At 26.3% G+C, this 25187-nt stretch overlaps 1 protein-coding gene and 1 long non-coding RNA gene across 2 annotated transcripts; both read right to left on the reverse strand.

Moving 5' to 3' along the window:
* Positions 1–717: 717 nt before the first annotated feature.
* On the reverse strand, positions 718–2039 carry LOC126550033 (uncharacterized). The gene is made up of 4 exons (XR_007604056.1): positions 1865–2039; positions 1381–1546; positions 976–1201; positions 718–905 (listed from the first exon to the last, which is right to left on the reverse strand). It is a non-coding gene; the product is annotated as an uncharacterized LOC126550033 (long non-coding RNA).
* Positions 2040–5052: 3013 nt separating this feature from the next.
* Positions 5053–11768, reverse strand: LOC114126136 (septin-2). The gene is made up of 9 exons (XM_027990021.2): positions 11527–11768; positions 11324–11453; positions 11099–11241; positions 10262–10455; positions 9738–9849; positions 9002–9194; positions 8788–8915; positions 8548–8721; positions 5053–6448 (listed from the first exon to the last, which is right to left on the reverse strand). The coding sequence occupies exons 1-9, from the start codon at positions 11551–11553 to the stop codon at positions 6278–6280; spliced, it is 1272 nt and encodes a 423-aa protein (XP_027845822.2). The 5' UTR covers positions 11554–11768; the 3' UTR covers positions 5053–6277.
* Positions 11769–25187: the final 13419 nt, after the last annotated feature.

Consider the following 25187-nt stretch of genomic DNA (forward strand, 5'->3'; position numbering starts at 1 on the left):
ACCTCAAAATTACACAGAATAAGCAATAAGTACTAGGTAATATTTTATTTTATTAATGTAAAATAGGTAATGTATTTTATTTTAAAACATATGTAGAAATGTGTTCAATTATTTGAAACATTTAGTTTTTATTCATAACTCGCAAGAATACAAATACATAAGCTATTCAAACTAGCATAATATTACAGCAAATTTAGTAAAAATATTTTCCCCGAAAATGTAACGAAGTTCTTACTATAGTATGGCAAAATCGCAAAATACAATGGCCCCCAAACATTTCCCACTAACCCGTGCAGTAGACATTTTGACCACCCACCACTCAAATAATAATAGTTTCATAAACACCTAACGTGTTTACCTATGTATTTAGCCATTTATAACTAGAGGCAATAATTTTTATTTTAGCTAATAGATAGGTACCTAAATGTTATAGCATTGAGCATGCCATAGTTAATAGGACCCACCCAACATCACTGAGCACTATCGTGCAATTGCATTACCTACTCGGTAAGTAGCAGTGTGGGCGCTACTGTAAAAATACAATTTTAACCGATAACTCGAAAGCATAATATAATTTACATTCAATAACAAAGTTATTTTCATACAACGCTCCTGTATTATTATTATGTAAGTAAATCGTATAGGGGTATGTCGAAGATGCTATTAAGCGATGTCACGAGACGATGACGATAATAAAAAAAGTGAATAAAAACAGACTAGACGACAACAACAGTGTAAATAAAATAAATAATATACATGTAAATAATACTATAGTCTATATAAGTAAGGCGAGGCAGAGCGCCCTTCGTCCTGCAGGACACATAATCCCGACCGTCTAGTCGGTTAATCACTGCACTGCACCCGCAACTGAGAAATGCTCAAGATAACGCGTACATAGGTTTTTTCTATAAATAAAATATTAAATACACAATATAGGTACAGACATGATATAGAACTGATATCACTGCAAATTACCTTGTATACGTTCGACTAATTTAGACTGTTTCTTGTCTTCATCATAATATTACCATCATTCATTAAGCTCGCACCCAAAACATTATTATATGGTCTCAAAAAGGAAGAGGAATAATTTAATCGTTTCAAGAGATCTTTTTTTCGATACGATTGCAATAGCCGCTGGCGCACTTATTTAGGTTTTCCGGTTTGGTACGGAATCATATAATCATTATAATATTATAACCTGTAGAAAAAAATGTTATTACAAGGTACCCATCCGACATCCGTAAATGGTGTTGAATCATTTCTATATTTTTCATATATTTTTTTTTCATTTACAAGTAAATCGCGTTGTTTCATTATTACATTATTATTATTAAGACTCCAAGTGCTTTTGATAAAAAAAATATCATTTACTCAAACCTGTTATTTCAGTGGTTTGAAGTTTTGAACAAAATAAATTCCAACTTTGTTCTTAGGCCTACGCCATATTAATTGTGTCTTAGTTTCTCAAATCACAGTTACATTGGTGTAAACTCATTGCATCGATAGCACTGTGAAAACAGTTACTCGCGAGTAGTTATCGGTTCTATACATGAAAAATAAAATAATATAACTATGTAACTTCGTAAAGTAAGAAACCCAGTCGTTATCTAATCACATACTTCATAGTCATTTACAATTTCACATCTAGCTAAAATTTGGAAGTATTAATTCTTATTTGTATCATATTATATATTATTTTTATACCTAAATCTTGGTTATAAATTTGTAAAAACATTAAGACTAGTCGAAATTTTTACAGCGATGGTAATTTATTATCATATTATTTAATTTTTATTTTCTAAAATGTTAAATTATACTTTTTTCCTACCTCCCGCTGGGTAGGATATATTAATATACTTACGTCTTGCACTTAGACTGCAGTGCGTAAGACTAAACTCGATAATGTTTTCAAATCCAAAATAGCTTAGGTAGAGAGGTAGGTGTGCAGTGGGCTAAACCTAAAAAATATCGAATAAAATCAAATCAGATGATATTCCCATCTGTTATTAATTCGGATATTACTATTATTATTTATTACCCACATACAGCATGTAATCGGAACACGCGATTATTTGTATATTGTGTATCAACACCCGATAATATAACGTATGACTGTCCAAGATTAAAGCGTACGGTATTCTTGACACGCTAGACTTGAGCCGAGTTGGAAACATTTTTTAAGTGATGAGGTTTTCTTTAACCTTCACGTTCTTTGGCTTCACCACGACATACCACGGCGGCACGGCATGAACCTACGCTATATACTATACTACTATAGGAATGTTTGTATATTTCAAAGAAATAAAATATATAATATTGAATACATATATATTATTATATATACATTATACATACATAGATAATTGAATAATAACAATTAATGTATAGTCAAACATATTTTTTCGATGATACGCCACCCGCGGAGCAAATAACATTTTAAATTGAATGAGCCCGCGCACGTAACTAATATGGTTTTAAAACTAATCAATCCATAATGTTTATTTTTCTTAACATTTTACATGAAAATACAGAATAAAATAATAAAACAACTTTTTTTTTAATTAATCCGGTTTTTCACTTTGAAGTATATTAGCTATATAGTACTTGTTTACTTAAGCTCAAATTTAAGAAGAGGCCCTTGGCCACTAGACTTGAGATTCTTTTAGGAACCTCGAATTTTGCACCATATATTTATAAATTATATTATTAAAATTATTACTTATTACATTTTGTGTATAAAATAAAATAGTAAATAACTTCAATCTTTAATACGGATAAAATTATTTAGATTTTAAATATTAAACACTTCATACTATTCACACTATTTCATTGGATTTCTTATGATTTTTAGTTTAATAAGAAATTTATACAATTCAGTACAAAAAGTTAGTTTAGTGAATTCTAGAAAATAATTTTAAATTGTTATATTTAATATATTATGAAAATGAAATTACAATTTTTTAATTTCATATTGAGACCTCTAAAAAATTTAACCTTAGACCAGTTGGACCTAAAAAATCTTAATCTAAACTTTCCTACTATTACTGCAATGTTCTAAAATTGCTAATAAATAATCTAAATCCAAAACTATTTTATATAGATAAAATAGAAGTATCGTCTTATCGATTCTTTAGTATTGACATAAATAGATTTTTAGTCTCATAGATTTATGTTGGAAAATGTAAGTAATATCTCAATTTGATACCGTTTTTTTACTTATGTAGCCATGTAGATAATAAATACTCCATTTATGATTTATTCAATTTCATTCGATCACGTATAATATATAATTATTTATTAAGTGGTGGACGATGGACGATATAATATTTACGTCAAAACAATATGCAACCTATTTATCTACATAAACTAAAATTGTATAGTTGCACCAATAGACTACAAACCCAATAAACTTTGTAAACATTAAAGGACATATGAAAGTCACCAATCGTTTCAATAAAGAAAAAAATTTAAGACTTCAGGCATCACCATTCTACATACCATTTTGATTCGACTGATTCAAAGAAGTATCCCGATTATAGTTGGTAAAAAAAATTTCTTCTGTGATGCGTTTAAATTTCCATTTTTGACAAACTACGTTTTGTTGTGGTACGTATTTAAGTAAGTTAACTTTATACAGGTATGTATACTATACAAATATTATTATTATAAGTATTAAAATATATAACTACATATAAATTTATATTACCTACAACTATTGTCAGTTGTGTGAGGTTTGTTCAATTTGTTTTCGAGAGATATACTGTTTACTGTTTATGAAAAACAATGTTTTCCCATTTTTAATCACAGGATTGGTTCATGATGTCAACTGCGTGGGCATGGTACATTGGTACATGCACGATTTTTTCTGGAAATATAATTATACTAGAGCAATTATTTGTAACAAGCCTTGACCGATTTATTGATTACATTGATGTATTATGTGTTTATGGATACCACCAACGTGTAGGTAGACAGATAGTAGGTACAAATCTAATTTAAATATTTATATTTGGTATTTTAATTTATAAATTATAATGTGACCTTCCGGACTATTATATAAATATACGTCATCGCGGGTGAATATAATACACTAGGTATTAAAAGTCAAGTTCATTCAAGTAGGTATGACGTACTTATGAGCACTTTTTCTAGGTCGATGTTTCAAAAATTGAACTAACATCTAGGTATGTGTTATAGCCATAAATTGAGAATAATATTATAAATTATGATATATATCATATAAATATATATTATATATATAGCCACGAACATTTCAGAATCAATATTTATGATGGAATATAAAAATAAATTTCATTCGTGGAAATGTGCAGGGATATTCATTTATTAAAACGGGTGATAACTATTTTAATTGGTACCTATAGAGACACATTAATATGATTAATATAATTTATAATGTAAAATAGCTATAACTAAAAACCACTAATTTTTCATCAGTATTATTAAAGAGCAAGATGGTATTAGTATTTTAGGTAATGGTACTACTATAACATTTTAAAATAGATAAACTAAATATTTAAGTGTTTAGTTTAGTGATAGATATTAAATTCAAAAATATTTTTTGTGGGAAAGCGGGCTTTTATTATTACATTATTGATACAAAATATAAATAATATAGGTATTGCATTTATATGCTATTATCTCTTATGAAAATATAATGATTACATGTTTATTTCATTATTCGTTTTATTTAAAACCATACAAGACTCAATTTGTTGAGATGTTTATTATTATTCAATAGATCATTTAAATTTTTTCTTCAGTTCCTATTCTCCTCGATTTGGTAAAATAATATTACAGCCATGGACATACTTCATGAACTATGTCTATGAATCAGCACACATGTCGAAATTGTTCTGATTCAACATATAAATCAAGCCCTTCATCCTTTAATCAGTAATCAATAATCATACAACTATTTACACACACATCAATATAATAATATTAAAAATCCGTCAAGCTGCTATATCCAAATCTGTTAACAACACATTAGTTAGTCACAGTATTTGTTTGAAAATTAATTGAAGCATATAGTCTGAAAGCTGATTGTAATTCATTTACACGGTATATGAACAAGGCCGATAAATGGTCTAGATATTGTTATTAAAAAAAAAAAATATTATCAAGGTCACACTAAAAGAAGTTAATAAATAAACATATTACAAATTGTAATAAGTATACAATATTTTTAAATAAAATAGGACAAAAAAAGGACAAGTACATATTAATTAGTAAAATATAGACCACAGATATGACATATTAAACAACATAAAAGCTTATCATTCAAAATAAACTGCTGAGAATAAATAGTACATAGATATTAGGATAAATTAAATATTTAATACACAAAATCCACTTATTATGTATATAAATGCAAATATTTTATCTACTAGGTAGATACAAAAGTAAAAAATAATAATTTAAAACCAAATTACTCAATTATAATCTTACTTTTCCCATTTAAACAATAATGTGGTTAAAATAGACATTTGAAGAAAAGAATTTACACAAAAGAAAATCATCACACAACCTTAAAAAAAAATTATTTATAAAAAAAACCTGGAAATATTACAATTTTTAAAACTTATTCTATAAAAAATTATTTCATAATTTGTTGGGTAAAATATTCAGGAAGACAAACGCGTACTGATCTATCATGGATGCATTTAAAATTTGGCACAAATAAAAGTAATTGTGATGTCAACTATATTTTTTATCATACGAGTAAAAAAAAAATGATGTTGTACAAATTATAAACTACAGATTTTGATTGATTGACATTTATAAAGGTAAAAATAATAACAAATAAAAGAGTACAAAAATAATTAGATATAGCCATGGGGTGGCGTATGTTAAATAACCCTTATTTTCTATTTATACCTAAATAAAGGTAATAGCGTTAATTAAGAATTTAATACAATAATAGAATGTGGCAATATTACATATTTTTTCTGAATAAAACATTGTAGCGAATAGTAATAACTATAAGATAATTGGGGTTTTTTTTTATATAATTTTTGTTCCAAAAATCTACAGTTTATTTATTTATTATATCATTATTATTAATTAATCACATTGATTATTCTCACACAAAATAGTAAATATAAATTTATTAGTCAGTATCTATTAATAAAATAGATAAATGAATAGGTGTATAAGTCTAATAAATAAAAGTAAAATAATTTATGATAATATATATGATCATTTCATCAAGTACAAATAATATTAGTTAACCATATTCGTCTTAAGAGAATATTTACTTCTTTTTACTTTTGCCTAATGTGAGAGTATGATGTCCCATGGTAGAATACTGCTGCTTTCTTTTGCTGAACTCCATAAGATCTTCTTCATACTTTCTTCTCTGTTCTTCCAACCTTTTCTTTTGTTCATCTTGGTCACGTTTTAATTTGTCAAATTTGGCATGTAACTGTAATTCATACATTTATATTACTTAATTTTAAAATGTTTGTACAGAAATACATGTTTATACATTTTATAATTGTAATTAATTACATACATATAATATGATAAACATTTTCTACTAACAACATTACACAGTTGGTAGTTAATAGGTTATAACGTTTATGATTTGTATCAATGAAATATTTTTTTCATTACTCATTAAAATATCATTAAGAAACAAATAAATAAAACAATGGGATTTTTTTAAAGCAAAAAACATGAAATATTTAACAGAGATAAATAATAAATATTTAATTCAAGTTAGATATAATTCAAGTTGAGTAGCCTGAGTGACCCTTCTAAAAATCAAGCAATAATAATTATTATTTAGAGCGTAAAGAAGGAACAATAGTTAATTTGTATTTAATATTTAATAAATCAAACAACACTACTTAAGTTGTGTCATCTAATACCTATCATCTTTAATTTCATACTATCCAATATTCCAATCTATCAAAACATAGTCATATACAGTGTCAACGACCTAGTTATAGGCCTAAATTTAAATGCTTAGAATAATTAGAATTATAAAATATTTCTTGTTTATACTAATTTAGTTTAGTGAATATATTCTAACAGTGGATTCAGTTGTAGAACAAATAATTAAATGAGACACATTTAAGCATTGAAATTTCTATGAAGTAATAAAATGTAATGTTTAATGATAGAGAAAAAGATTAGTTAGCAACTAGCATAAATATTATTACATTAATTACTAAACTATGAATGATAATAATAATTAGTATTATTTGAATCACGAAATAAACATACTTATACACATTACACAGCATCTGTTAGAAACAATTAAATGTCATAATTAACAGGTTACCTAACTTAACAACATACTAAGAAATAATTCTGAACAAAAAAAAAATATATATTAGGGTCAATAATTTAAATTGATATTCAAGTGTAAATATATATTTTTAAATAATTTACTGGTTCTACTAAAATAGGGTTTTCACTTTTTACATGTCCCAGAGTTCTCAAAATGTAAAAATGTTATAGGTTAAAAAAAAAAAAGGAATACAAATACAAATATATAAATTGTTAAAAAATATGTAAAGATCAACAAATAAGAAATTGTTTCTAAACTATTTATAATTTATACAATTTACATGCTGCTTTGGTTATCTTAATCAAAGTCATAATGATACATTAATTTTGTTTTATTTTTAGTTTTCGATATGTATTTTCTAGTGATGGTTTATTATTTTATACTAATGTATATAATATATACTATATTTTATTACCTGATAAGTGATGGAAAGATATTATAATAACGGATGGGTAAGAAGGTTAGATATTATACACTCTGAATCTAGATGTATAATTTGTTAATATTATTTTGTTTTTAAATATATCCCGGTTTTGAATAATAATAATCTGGCAGCCCTATACTATAAGATCAACAGTAGAATGCAAGTATAGAATAAATGGATTTTCAGAATATTTAATGGCATAATTAATTATTTGTATATATTCACCTTAAACAAATAATGCAATTTTTTATTTTTTAATATTATTTGAATAAAACTTTTCAAGTTCTTAATCAAATAGAAGTTTGAACATTATATAATATTCTTCAATTGGCTAAGACATTGAATGCTTGTTTATTCACATGGAATATAATTTAATTAAAATAGAACTATTTTATCAAATTGATAGTAGTTGAATCTTTATAAGTTATAACATATAGAAGCTAAAACTGAGAATTGCATGAAATCTCATATTGCTATAAACCAGGGTGGCCAAACTTTTTTTGGTCACGATCTACTAAAAATATACTTAACTTTTGAGGATCGACTTCCATAAAATTTTATTTTTATTATTGAATAACTATAATTATTAAGAAACATATAGAGCTCGTGGTCCTAAAAATAAATTCTAACATGATCGACTTTGAAATTGTCTGAGTTCGACCTGTCGTTCGCAATCGACGGTTTGGCCACCCCTGCTATAAACTATAAAGACATAGAAAAAATGTAACAGACCTCATATTATAACATAAAATATACCTACAATTTACATTCTTGAGCATACATAATACATTTTTAAAGTTACCTCTTTTTCAGCTTCTTTCAATTCTGCTTCTTTTTCTTTAACTCTGACAACAAACATTTGTCTCATTTCATCTTCACGATTCTGTAACTCTTGTAAATGATGACTACGTTTTGCTTCAAAAGATTCCTGGAAGCTTAGCGGTTTATTTTCATTGTCCACATCACTAAAACCCATCTACAAAAAAAGTAATATTATAGTTTACAAGATGCATTGATAGATTTAAAAGAATTTAAATTTTACTTGTTCTAAGCGCATTTTTCGATACAATTCATAGTGTTTCTCATGAGTTTTCTCTCGCAAATCCTCCATGTTAGTTCTAATTAACATTTCTCTCAACTTAACAAAATCACAATGTGATTCATTTTCAACTGTAAACATAATTTAAGTAAGTTAAGTATAATCTTAACGCATAAATATTAATACAAAGAATTTTAAAATTTATCTTTTAACAAACCTTGAACTGTTCCCCATGGATACTGACGAGCGCGCACCATTTTATTTGCAACCTTGGCAAAATCTGTGCTTCCAACAACTGCAAATGGCACGTGAGAATTCATATTAGAGTTCACATCAGCTATAGTCTCATCTTCAGTTGGACACTCATAGATTTCTACCCCATTTGATCGCAATTCGGTGATTATTTTGGTCTATTTTACAAAAAGGTTTTTAAAAATACACTTAACATATACTTGATTGTGAAATCACAAATTATGTTGTTAAATAATAAAGAATGGGTTCAATATTTCATTACTATAAGTTCCATAGTTTAATAAGGTATTTACTAAAATAAAGATACCTTCTAATATTATTTGAATCAAATTGTATTTTACTCGTATGGCTGTAAAATGAACATTGATAAAATTTTATTAAAAAATTAATATTTTGGTTCTTATAGATCATAATATAATGAATTATTACAAAAGATAATAACTTTTTAATTTGTAATTTATGTAATAATACTAGATTTGACTGTGTAATTTGTATTAAAATATTATTAAAAGTTAAGGGATGTGTACATGTTTTTCAAAAACAAATATAATTTATTATCTAATAGCAAATGTTAATGTTACATTAAAATACTATATTATTTAGATAATATAATTTTTCTTTAGTAAATATCATATTAAACCATCATAGAAAAGTTAAGTACAGTAGATAGCATTGGAGATATTGAAATAAAATTAGTTTACCTTAAACTTTTGTAATTCAGACTTAGAGATAGTATCTGCTTTGGCAATTATTGGAATCACATTTACCTTAGTATCAAGTTTCTTCATGCATACTAAATCAATTGATTTTAATCTATAAAACAAAAATGATGATAATACAAATTAAATTGTGTACAACAAAACTTTGATTTATACCGAGTGATCTGTCTATTACATTACTTTAATCATCAATATTTTCAGAATAGGAGAAATAAAAAATATAAATTTAATTATGATAAAATAATAGATACCAATTAAAATATTATATACACCTTTTTTTGAGAGAGAATATGATTGCACATAAAACAAATAAAATGCAATTTACTCAATCATAACTAATCATATCACACTCATCATTTAAGTGAAGGAACCAAATTTTCTCGGCGAATACAGTATAGATAATAGGTAATTATAGATTAAATATTTTACTATTGATACAATCAACTTAAAATAGTATATATCACTCAGTTAAGAAAAAATACAGTAAAATAAAAATTATAACATACCCATGTCCAGTAGGACAGATGAAATACAAACAGGTATGAACTCTAGTGTCATGATATGTCGACAGCAAACGTTTTACTTTCAGTTCTTCTTGCAAATAATATTCAAATTGTGTGTCAATATAGTCTACAATAGATTTGAAACTGTCTTCTTTGTTTATTTGATCACCATAACCAACTGTCTCAACAAGCGTTAACTAAATAAATAGAAAACAATTAAAAAACCATTAATAATAAATAATCATATTTTTATAATTGTTTTTCCATTTGATACATTTGACATTAGTATTATATTTATGAACATTAGATAATTTGCCTGATTAGTTAATTGAAATTACTAAATTTACAATAATATTTTTTTTTTCATTATTATAAGCAAATAACTTTAAATAGTTTTCATATTATTATTAAAATATAATGAGTTATAAATTGATGATATGGCATTATTTATTCCTTTTTCTTCTGATTATGGTCAATTTTAAACATTTAAACAAAATATTGTCAATTTTTACACCAAATTGTTGTCATTTTTTATTATGCTAACAAGACAACATAAAGAAGTTTTTTCTATTATCGACATTTTTTTATACCTAAAACTCCATTTAGTTAGGTAAACATTCAAATTTTTAACATAAATTAAGATAATATAAGATTGACTTAAACCAAGTGTACGGTATTATAATATCAAACAAAACTAAAATTAAAGCTATAGTAATTTTTTTTTATTAAATTATATATCAAAACTATTTTATTTTAGTAAATAGCTAATAATCAAAAGTGTTGTGAAGCAAGTCAAATAAGTAAAATTAATTTGTGAATAGTAATAATCCAAATACATACCTTAAGTTGAACATTACTCTCTTGCAATTCATATGTGTGAGCCTTGAGTTTCACATTTGGCAAATTGTGTGTAGACGGGGTGGATTCGAAATTGGTATTAAATAGAGAGTCCATAAGTGTCGATTTTCCTAGACCCGTTTCACCTGAAAACATGGCAATAAAACAGTGTAAGATTTAAAGTCAGGCTGTCCGTCTGTCATGAGATAGTGGATTAATCGAACTCACCAATGCACAGTATGTTGAACACGAAACCGTTTTGTGCCGACTTGTGCGTTAGCTGATCGGGCATGCTGTCAAAACCGACATGTCCGTTTAGGTTGAGGGTGCGCATTGTCGACTTGCTAGTCTCGTCCGCCTATTACAAGTTTTACAAGTTGTAAATTAGCATACTCTATATGGGCAATATAAAAAAATCTCACATCACATACCTTCGGTCTGTTCATCACTGCGGCCATGATTCCAAAGAAACTACGAGTATCCGCCTTAAATCGATAAACGTCTGTTGTCGCAACGACGCGGTTATTCTGACTTGTGAAACAATTTATTCGACAACGCCTATTAATTAAATTTTTAATTCATATAAAGCAATGTTTACTGTTTTAAATACTTTTTTTTTTATCGTCGAATTCCGTCTTGATAGCGTTTGCGATGACTCATTCTCATTGGATGACTAGTCGTACGCCGTTTTTATCACACGTACTCTCTAACGTCGCCGCACGTCCCTCACCGGCAGATGGCGCACTGGTATCGCCGCCATCCGTTATTCATACAATTAATTTTCCTATCTATACGCACATGTTGTTATTATATTACGCATTAATGCATTGTATTCAATTATCGTACATTATTATTTATAAATAATGAGTTGTAACAAATACTAGCAATACTAACACTACTACAATAATATGCCGATCGTCCGCGCTCCAGAGATCATCAATTAACGATGTGTTCGGAGAGGCATCGATTAATAATATAAAAATTACGACCACGTTCATCGTGATAGGTAAGTTGTGCCTGAATTATATCCGCGTTGATCGTAGCTTATTAAGATCCAGTGTGCGTTTAAAAATTTGTGGTTAACATATCAGTTATTGTAACATTGTGTACACGCACAAAAGGTTTGTTTTTCTTGCTATTCCGAAACGACTTATTTGTTTTCAAAAATATTGACTGGACTTTATAATAAACATAACAGTGGGTAGTTTTCGTAAAAAAATATAAAGATGTACCTAGGTACGAAGTATTTATATCATTAACTATTATGGAGTTTATTATTATTATTACACATTTTAAAATAACGTCATAACTCATACTTAACGATCTCTTACGTAGTTACGTATAACTAGTAAATTAGTGCGGTAGTTACATATCGCTGTAATATATTAAATAATATAATACATAGAAATAGTTGTGTTAGTTACATTAATCGTCTCGTAGTACGAACAAAATCGATTTTGTGGGTATCAATTAAATTGTTTTTGTTAATTGTTATACCTAGTTATTCCTGTTGACAGCCATATCAAACAACAATATAATATATACAGAGTGATGGTTCCATCGTGAACCATTCAGCATATAATATCATCTGTTTTACCAGTGCATTGTATGAATTTATTTTTTAACTTTAAATATTGGAATTATTTGAACCATAATGTATTTAAGTGTATTCTTATATGTATTTAAAAATGAAATGAAAATCGTACAATGCTCGGACAAGATATTGTAAGGTTTCAGGTTTGTACAAAGTGAAACGACGTATATCGTACACGTAAAATAATAATAATAATATTGTGCGCAATATCGTTTCATACAGTGAAATCAATTTGCATATTATAAATAAATAATATATATCACCATGTATGGGTACACACCAGTACTACACAACGACATGACCGTTGTTATTTGTTATTTTTACCAAACGACAATATTATTCAAAAAAACCAATAACAAATTAAAATAAATGTGATATACGATCATAATATACAAACGCATAAAAAGTGTTTTCATTCTGATTATTTAGTAAAACTATAACTTATAAGCTATTAACTACCTAGTCATGTTTTTCTTGTCAAATGGCTATATCTATAAATATTTAACAAATAATTATTAATTTACAATTGTGATGAATTACGTATGTAAATTAGGATTTTTTTAATAAGTTATTATTTATTTATTTTTTTTTTTAATAAAAAATTTTCAATAGTTACCTGCAATGGTTATCTTTTTCTAACATACTTATTATAGTAAGGTAACATACTAATATACTTATTATTATACTTGTATTTATAGTTTAATTATATTGTCGTTTTTAATATTTATTCCGAAATTGAAAAACATACAGAAAAATATTATGAAATTTGAAAAATTATATTTTTTTAAAGAATGTACTGTGTAGACATAGAGTATAATGAGTATATAGACTATAGATTGTACGGAACCAGGTACCTTCAATTTTTGTAAAATTCTAGTCCATAAAAGAACAGTATACAACTTTTTGATATTTTTCAGTTCAAAAAAAAATGTTTAGAATAAATTAGAAAAGATTATACCATATGTAAGAACAAACTGCTCCGCTCAAAATTTAAAATCTACAAAAGACTGTAAGCTCATAATATCCTCAAGTCAGAATAATTGAAATATTACAAATTTTTCCTATTATCAATTTTAGTTATTATTTGAATCGAACTCGGAGTTCAGTAAACGTCAAGTATTTTTCCTTGCGTATTTTAATGATTTAAGTTGTTAGTCCGTGATGGGTGTGCGTGTCAAAGCTAGTATAAACAACAAAAAAAAGCTGCATAACAATACAATTAATTTGACGGACAAGTTTAAGTCTCTTTGCATTAATTACGTTTATTATATATTTATATACCCATGTGAAAAATAATAACTATTAACTCTCCTTTAAATGTTAATCGTTGAATTAATTTAATTTACTTAATTAATTATATTTTTTTAACCATCAATTCTAGTAGTTCTACAGTATATTAAGACGTATACAGAGTGATTATTTTAAGATGCATCACTCTATTATAATATCTCTTTCATCATTTAATTTATTTACGAGTGGACTTGAAGTATAAAAAGTTATATACCTTGCATATAGCTCTTAAAGTATTTCATACTTATATAGGTACACTTTCTATACTTGAGAATTGGTTACTAGAGAATTTCAAAGTTTACAATTATAATTTTATTCAAATATTAATTAATGTACAAATATCCGGTATACGTCATAAGAATTATTAAATTATATCAATATTATAAATTGTTATTAATTCAAATTACAAATTATCACTTAAATAAGGTTTATTATGAAAATACGCATTATAGAAGAAACTTGTCGAATAACAATTATACTAACTGGAAAAAAGGATAATAAATTATAACTATTGAGTCCCAACTCGACCACATTTCTTAATTTCTTTTACATATTACATTTAACAGCATTGAAATGATTTATAAGCGATCAAATGTTAATAATAATTATATTTTATTAATTTTACCTTTTTTTTTTTTGTTTTTTTTTTCAATTATTCAGCTTTCTAAATCTTTGAATAATCTCTTTTTTCAACTAGTTCTTGATCTTCTGAAGTGACCATTATTATTATTTCCATATAGTCGTTGACTCGTAGGCACCTTAAGAGATGGTTTAATTTATACAATGTACATCATTGATACTTGTAAATTGTAATGTTGTCTAGCGACTTCTCGCTAAGGCTGTTGCTGTAAAATCATTGGTAGTTTTGACTGTCATATTGCCATTGATTACCTATAAATATAACATTTTAAATCAATGATATTATAAACTTACAAACATAACAAGTTATATTATTTATATCCATATGCTTTGATGGCGTTACATAAAAACACTGTTGGTATGATGCCTACTAACACTATATGCAGCATTTTCCATTTATAATATTATTTAAAATTTTAAATATTTTTGTGGGAAGGAGTTAGGAGACTAATTCTTTTCAAAAATTGTATTATACCTAACTTGTATTTTTTTTTATCTAAATTCTATCCTTATCATTACTATTTTTCATTTCCGAATTGTGATTTGTGTCAAATATGTCGCTACGAATGACTTAAAAATGAAACAAACAGTAAACTATTCACAAGTAAAATTTATCAAATATTTACCTTATATTATATTAATTAATATTATGATTTTCTGTACACTACAGTGACTATACACTACGACAGTTGTATTTGTATCGTCTATAAAAATAATATTCCGAGACGGGAAGGGTTTCGTGCCCCCACCTCTGGTCACGGCGCTGCAATACATAATTTCAGCTTAATTTAGAATTTTATCATAAAACCGATACTTGGACAATAAATTGAAAATTTTTAATTTACCTACTGGTTTAGTTGAAGTCAAGACATATAATAATTTATACAAAATAAATATAAATATAGTTAGGTATATCGTACATAGTATATTATATATTATAAAGGTAATTTAATTTCGTTTAACTGTAGTCTGTAATAGAATCCGTCTTTTAATTATTCCTGGATCGATTACCAACTATTATCGATTAACAAAATTCTAAACATAAAGGGCATTTTAAAATTTAAATTGAGATTATACGTATAGGGTTTTTCTGTACAACAACGATTATATTTTACAGTATAGTACCTATACTATAATACTTGCCTCTCAGTTGTTCCATAAAATGTAAAAATGTATAAACCACTACAATATATTTAAAATTAAGATAAACTACTTATAAAATTTGAATATTTTCACTGCTAATGCCTAATAGCATTGTAGTATAATCAATGCTAATAGTAATAAATAATGTGTAATAGTTAAAATTTGTAAATTATACAATCTAGATAAATTGCCGACACATGACCAATATATATTTGTTAAAATATTACCTCGACTCTTGTAGTCATTGGTTAGTGGTCATATTATATTAATAGTTAGATATCGTGAATCACTTTTTTAAGTTGGTTAGTTAAACTAGCTAATAATGATATAAAACTATACAAATCACAATGATATACGATACACCTACATTTATTATTCAGCCATTTTAAAGTTTAAAATAAGCTACAAGAATTATTTGGGGTGTCAAATGAAAAATACTTTTGTAGTTTTGTTTAGAAATTTACTTATAATTCGTAAGTTATAATTAAATTATGAATTATCGATGAAATAATATTAAAAATGCATGTGGTGTGAGTTAACGCCCTGACGGAAGGTTATATTATAATATTTAGAAACCATTTCTGTACAGTATTTTTAACGTAGTCATGTGGATAAAATAATAATAAAAACCATTATTGTTTTACACATATTATGTATCCTGTATGGTGACTACAGGATTAAATTTTATCAAACAAATAAATATATATTATTCCTACAAATGTAATGTTTTTTTTTTTTATAAAAAGTACAAATTACCACGTAAGTAGTATAATTTTAAGTTGACAATATAATACTTTGTACCCTTTTTACATAATACATACGAGGACCCTGAAGATATTTCAAGCCTGCAATGTATACGTATATTGGATTCATAAGGTATATAATTTCTCAAAATTATTTGTAATATATTGTAACATTTTTAACGCACACGTTTTGTTGCGAGATCCCTTACCGAGACAAAACTTAAAGAGTAGGAATATATTTACTCATTATTTTTCCTAACAAAGAAACACATATATTAAATTACATAAACCCAAAAGACACACATATCTGTGCAACAAATAAAACTGTACAGTGTACGAGTACATATAGCCACATAAGGTACACAATAGTACGTACACGTGTCCTACGTAGCATACAAATGAGTGGTATTAAAAAAAATTAGATTATACATGACGTTCACGTCAGATTATTGAAAAATAAAATACTATTATAAAATTGTTATAATAAGTGATACGGACCGAAATAATGAAATTTATTTAATAATATTCTTACAAAATTATTGATTTATGTTTTTATGATGATATTTATTCTCAAGTTTGTGTAGATTCATAAAACGCAAAATAATTATTTAGATAAAATGATACATTTTGCAGAGAACCATGAATTATTACGATTAACTCTTACTAAGTTTAGGTATAACTATTTATAGTTTTTCCTACTCGCAAGTAGCCAAATAAGTTAGGTATAGGACCTATACGTGTATACCAATTACCAAACTAAATAGATGATAAAAAAAAACTGTTTGATAAATAAAATAAAAACAGTATTTAAACGATTTAAAATTAATGAAATTATTTATTTGATTTTATACTTGGTTGAATTAGTCTATAATAAACAATAGCTACATATTATATAGGTACCTATTGTAATAATATATTAATATTATGCCTATCTTTGTTATGGGTGACTAACATAGGTGTATTTCGAGGTAAAAATTTATTCTGAATTGCAGATTTTTTTGAGCTTATACACACATTGTAGCCCAGTTAAGTTTTTTAGTATGTACTTGTATATACGAATGGTGGGTACGTATCTGGTACGTATATAAAATTAAATAAATAATATTATGGAATATATAATTTCGTATTATTCTAAACCTCCGTTTCCTGCCCAATTTTTACATATACTGTCTATTTAGTGTACAGCATTATTAATACAGGTAGGTTAAAAATTATATTTATTTATTTTTTAATTATTAGTCAAATTTTTTTAAAAGGCTAGTCATATTCTTTTAAGATTGTCGTATTTTTTTTCTGATTGTTTCATATATTGCAGTGACATATGAAACTGGTAAAAACTTATACCCATATGGGTACTTATATTTAGAAAAATTCCCGTCTACGTTCACTGAAGTGATTAAAGTAAATTTGAAATAAGCCTAATATTCAGCACCAAAGTTATCAGAAAAACATTCATTTGAAGCTTTTTCAACGTTAAAATTGTTAACGTCATTTGAAAACTGGTATTTTTTTTAAATATCTAAAGCCTTCAATTTATTTTTAATCACACATACAATGCTATTAACTGCAGCTGATTCAATTTAAATCTCAATATATTTTATAATTTGTATTTAGTTATAAAGACTGAATCCTGAAGTTTCTAACTTAGTAATATAATCAACTAGAGTCCCAAAGTTAACGTTAATATGTATAAATTAAAATACGTTATTATACGTTATAATAGTCGCATACCTATAAGATCTTAGTTTCAATTGATGTTGAATCAACTTTGTTTAGACCCAAAATAAAAATGTTCTAAATTTAAAAGTAATAAAAAAGCAATAATAGCATCTTTTAACCATGTATCTCATCTCACAGTCATCTGGTTAATACCGGTTGTGGCTGTAGACATTTTAGGTGCCATGTTATCGAAATATTAAACGTGATGGTCATTTTGAAAATTTTTTGTCAAATTTTTTCTTTTACCCTACGCCAAAAACTTACGTATTCCACTATTCGTCATTTTAATTTTCAACCAGCATTTCAAAAATGTTTTTTTTTTTATTATTATTAAAGTAATATACCAATTATAATCTGTGCATACACAATACAATAAATAATAATAATAAGTTTAAAATGACGTCATTCTGTGTCTGTAGTCATTGAGAGGAGAGGAGTGTCCAGTGACACCGTAAATATTACGAAAAAATAATAATATAATAAAAACCTACTTACATGTTAACTACTTAATACGATAGAAATATGACAACAACGATTATACTGATGATATCAAGTTGGATACTAATATCTAAGTAATTACCTAGTTTGAAACTTCCCTAATGGTCGACAAGAAAAAATAAGAAGGGAAGTGATTCGGCTAATTATTCAACATGATACCTATAACCTATACATATTATATATATAGTTATTATCTTGACGAATGATGAAAGATATGATTTAATAATGAGTTTTTTTAGATTTTATTATTTTTTTTAACTAGTGGGAAATTGGTAAAAATGTAAAAAATGACCCAACAAATAAAAAAAAAACCCGAAAAATGCAAAAAATAAAAATTAGTTATTTAAATTCACATGTTATATTAAATTTTAGCTATAAGAAAGCATTTTCTAAAAAGATCTAAAAAAACATCAACTTCCGAATCTCAATCATAACTTTTATGAGTTATTGACTAAATTATTTTTATTTTATCTAAAACGGGTTACTTATATCAAAGTAAATCTCATGTTCATCTTGATCATGTAATATAGTACGTTTTAATTTGGAAAAAAATATAATAAAACTTACAAATAATCATAAATTAATAAATTTAAGTAAATACATAAATAATTTTTTATATATATTATATCGCAATAAATTTCACTTGGAGAACTAAAAAGTTGAAAAAGCTCATAAAATCGTGGTAAACGTAATTAACGTACCTAATTAAAAATTTAAAAATAATTTTGAAAATTCTTATAAATTGATTAAAAACTTAAACATCGTCAAAATCTAATGTGAAACATAGATAATAAATTTTGTCTTAAAGTTTTATAATAGGTCAATTCACATTATCGTATATTAAACCAAACAGAACAAAATTGAAACAATCGAACGTTTATTTTAATGTGCTATGCTTTAGTAAGATGGATACGACGCGACACATGCAAGTACAACGCCCTAATCAATCGAATTAATTGGTTATGAATACTTATAAACAAACAATTAATTGATTAAAATGAACAATCAATTAATTAAAATAGGTAATCATTATTTAAATAACAGGATCGTGTACTATTGTCTATTATATTTTAAACTTTATTATATTTAGGTAGTTAGGTACAAAACTAGGTATGATTTTAAAATGTATTATTTTTAGTAGTTTAACAGCTATACGAGTATAGTATCTATTATATGGTAATAAAGTTTAGCGGAATTATTAAGAAGCGATTAATACGTAATAGTATTTTATACTGTTAAAAATATTTTGAAAAATTTGATTCGTGAATCTAAACGCATAAACGAATGTCCAATGTAAATTGAATAATTCATTGAAATATTAAGAATCAAAGCAGTTCCTCGTCATTGTGTAAATGGACAATTATCGTGAGATACGATCAATTTTATTTCGTGTTAATATAATATTGTGAAATATTAATGTCGTTGCTTACCTGGCTGTAGGTACTTCCTATTTTAAATATTTCTTCAGCTATAAGCATTGATTTAAATTGTGAAATACGTGGTCACAGCAGTAGTCTAAAGGTCAAAGAGATATAAATCACAAATAAAAATCATTAAACACCTAATAATGAGTTTTTTATTTAGACAATTTTGATTCATCATTTACGATTTAATTGGAAAAATGAAACAACAGGGACTTTTATATAAGTGTTTTGGATGTTAAAATGTTAAATTATAGTAAAATACTTATATAAAACTATAATAACTCCTATATAGTCTAATCTAATAGTCGATTGACTATTTTTGTACACTAACAAAACTATATACGACAAGGCGGGACCCGTTTCGACCGAAGCCATTTTAATCGTTTTAAAATTAAGTTAACAGTATTCACACGCATTTGTTATTAATCGAATACTCACTGTATTACTTGGATTAAAAACACTGTCTTCGGAAACTCCTTCATGATAGTCCACTGTCACGTCATTGATTTTATAGCCAAATAAAAATAATGAAATCGGAAAAATATAGTATGTGAGATCGCGACAACTGCGACCTGTGACTAGCGAGCGAGTCGTACTTGTAAGGCTGTAAAATATATCGTATTTTGTCTACTCGCGGTTTTCTCCGAATAACGATAAAATAATATGATGAAAATTAATTAATATTCTTGAAAAACTATTGCCAACTTGATTTTAAAACGAGCAAAATGTGACTTTGGTCGAAACGACAAGCGCTCCGGGTGAACGACAATATCGGTCTGTCGATTAAGCATCATCAACATCTATCTGTATTACCTGATTATTGTTCGCACTCGGTCGACCGAAGTCGATCGTGATGATGCAAATTTTACTGTTGAGGTCCGTACCGAAAACGATACTGATTGGATAAATTCTTTTTCATAGTCGAATCCGCAACCAATCAGAATGCGCTCAAGCTGTACGTCACGCACAAACTTTTATACTGTACAGAAATCTGTGACGCCAAGTCGCGTGTACTTTATATTATATACTTTTAATAAAACGTATAAAAACCTGAAACGTGGTCACGAATTTACTACTACGACAATCGACCATAAACCGCGTATGCAGTATATGAGGAATAATTCACCAGTATACGTGATAACGTAAACCACGTATTATCATTCCTGACGAAACAATCACTCGGAAACAAGATTTTGAGTGTTTTTTTACATGGTTTTTTTTTTCTTTAACATTCTAGCGTACCTGTGTATCCTTTCTAATTTTCTTTTTTATTATTATCGTTACTCAATAACTGATAACTGATAAGACAATAATTATAGGTACCTACCAGCTATGACATTTAAAATTAAATTTTACTACCTACTTAACTCACACTCTAATTAATTATACCTATTATAGTACCTACATAAATATGCGGCATATAGATATATCTTTATACGACAAGAGAGGTTCTAGAACTCAAATTTCGTACGGATCACCATATTTATTTATAATATTCACAAGTTAAATTGACATTATTTTCCCAATTGTTTTATATTCTTTCCGTTTTCTTTGCAGCTCATACACTCATAATATCCATTTTTCTGCTTCACTATAAACAAAATATACAAACAATTCTGCCCTCTGTCACCAGAAATATATATCTATTGACATATATCTTTGACCATACCACAGTTTAAGTTAGAACTAATCAAACATTCAATCTACCGATTGTTATTATAATTGCAGTAATAGCTATCTAAAAAGTAAACTATTAAACGATAAACATTTAAATAAATATAATATTTATACATAAAAAAATAATCCCTTGACAAATAGGGAAAATTTAATTTTATTGTTATACAAAATATTTAATGTTGCACTTTTAACAGTAGGGCACTATAAAAAGTTTTGGTATCTGCAAAGCTACCCGCCCTCCCACACAGCAGTGCGCTAGAATCACCATCACTGAATAATTCACAGCGCCGTGAATAAACCGACCGGCACTTAGCAGGAGATTGATTTTAGATAAAACAACAACACATGGAAAGAAATAAACCGCACTACCGCATTAAAACATTTATGTGGCGAGTAAGTTTCTTTAGCTCCTTATTATATTTATATTACGAGTTACGATTAGGTAGTTAATACCTATGTATACGTCATCTTAAATTCGATGTACGATATAATATCCACTATCTATGAGTATATAAAAATACACATACATGGACACACTATAAGCTTTTAAGCTAAAACAATAATATATAGAATCAATTGAGGACGAGAAAAAACAAATAAAAATAACACGCAACACATTTGTCTTTGTTTTTTATTACATTTTTATTTTCAACACAACTTTTTTGTTTAAAAATTAAGTATACATGCATACAAACGAAAATTATTGATAAAAAGTCGCTTATAATTAATGTATGTCTGAGTACACGAACTATAAAGACTAATCACACAACATAATAATAATAATAATATAATAATAATAATAATAATAATAATAATAATAATAATAATAAATAATTAATTTTTAATTTAAACAAATGATGTATTTATTGTATTATAAATTTTTTTTTAGTTTTTTTTTTGTTTTTTTTTTTTTGTTAGGTGTTCGGATAAGATCGGCTCTACTACAACCTATATCATATTATTATATATTTTGAACCGCGAACGGCTACCATCGATTTTTCACAGTTGTAATTTTAATTATTCGAATAAGTATAATATAATACTGTTCGAAACTATTTCGAAGGTTAAACATTAAATACATAATATAGGAAATCAGTAGAGGGATACAATAAAGCAATTATTTAAAAAATCATAAATGATTATACACTATATATAGATATGGTCTCCTATTACAACACAGAGAAGTAAAAATAGGTATTCAAGAAAACAGTTGGTCCTTAATAGCGTAGTTTCAACCCCATTTTTTTAAATTTTTTTTTTTTATACAAGTAGTAAAACGTTTTTTGCAATAACTTAATATTTATTATTTTATTTTTTGATCAACAACAACAAAAATGTTCAAATATTATCTGAGCACTAATATAAGCAAATACCGATTATTTAACTCCTTTTATACAATTCTCAAATAGTTTTAATGAAAAAATAGACTTTTTTGCCAAAACAACATCATCAGTCTTTGTTCAAGTACTTTTTTTTAACATTTAAAAAATTCTTAATTTATTTTTCTTGGCGCTACCGTATATTATAATGTCTACAAGTGCGTTTCGATGTAAAACATTCAGTATTGATTGTTAGTATTATAATATTAGTATAGATATTTTTTTTTAACATTCATTATTTGTGCATCGACATTAGCGTTTTTTTATTTAACTGTTATCATTATATTAATACATTAATCGGTTTTCCTGAACAACACCCAGTTAGACTTCCACGCGAACAAGAAAGAGTTGTGTCTGAAGGATACAAAAAATGACGATTGTCCTAACAAAAACAACGCTTATACATAATAAAACAGTTGTGAGGCACCTAAAAATTAATTACGATACAATATATGAACTTTGTTTTTGTTTAAGTCTACATAATACCATATAATAATAATAAATGTATCATTTTCATTTTTTTTCAAATTTGTTTTTCTAATGTTTACGTTTCACAAATAATAACTTAATAATATATAAAATGCACTAGCGTACACGTGCGCTTAAAATATTAACAACGCGCCTTATTTTTAAACTTAATATCTTATTGAATAAATAGCTAGCCTATATATTGTATAATATAATATACCTATAAAATAGAAATTCAAAAAAATAAAAATTACAATGTAAAAAAAAAAATGGCTACCGATACACTGCAAGTGTAGTATTTCACCCGCAAGATATGTATACATATAGAGTATATTATGTTTTACAAGTACCTATAATATATAAATATGTATGTTTTTTTTTCAGAGCTTTTTGGGGGGAAAACCTCCGCGTCGCGACAAAACATTAAAAATATATCACATACACATATATAGTATAGTAAATTATCCAGGTGACTAGAAATATAATTGGGTATGTATGTGGTGTGCCTAATTAAGTTTCTTGTTGTCTATTAGTATTATCGACCTATACGCATCGTGCGAGCTTTCCTTAGATATTCGTTGGTGAAAAGGTTTTATCAAAAAAAACATGATAGGTACACAGATATAATGTCAAACGGCATACCATTCTACGCGAAACACAATTAGTTTTTAATATACTACTATACTAAACAATTACACTAAAATCCTACTTAAATATATATATATATATATATATAATATGCACGCACACACACACACACGCGTATACATATATATTATATATTTAAACAAACAAATAATAATACATATATTTATGTATATTATATCGTTATTATAAGTACTATAATAAATGTTGTTGATAATATATAAAAAAGTATAAAAATATGTACATAAAGTAGACCACACGAACAAGTAGTGTAGGTATATTATGCATAATTATTATATTGAGTCTGACGGACATTTTGTTTTCATCGACCCGTTAAATATTTATTGTTATTATTTTTTTTTTTTTTTAATTTTACATTCTTAACAAGTGGTAGAGTAATAATGTGATTCGTTTGTTTGAAAATGATTAAAAAATTAAAATCGTGAGCGAAAAACAGAAAATTACATTCAACTTCCATAGTATATATATGTATAAAATTGACATTCGTTTTTATCCTATACATATTATCAAATACCTATCGACCACCATTGGAGCAGAGGTTTTCACGATCGTTTTGACTAGGTAAATATATATATTATATACTGTGGACACATTTTTTTCATCTAAATAGGTACGTACCGTAATAACACAATAATATTTTATAAAATATAATAATAATAGTAGTAGTAATAATAATAATAATAATAATGAATATAATGAATAATGATAGTAGTGATAATGATAATAAATTAATAAATAGGTAACGAAAAAAATAGAGAAATAAAAATTGTACGCATTAAGAATTGACACGAAATATGTTAACATAGAAATGCACATATGGTATATTATAGTTATTGTCATAATAATATAATA

The sequence above is a fragment of the Aphis gossypii genome, chromosome 2 (genome assembly GCF_020184175.1).
Source record: "Aphis gossypii isolate Hap1 chromosome 2, ASM2018417v2, whole genome shotgun sequence".
NCBI classification, from domain to species: Eukaryota; Metazoa; Arthropoda; class Insecta; order Hemiptera; family Aphididae; genus Aphis; species Aphis gossypii.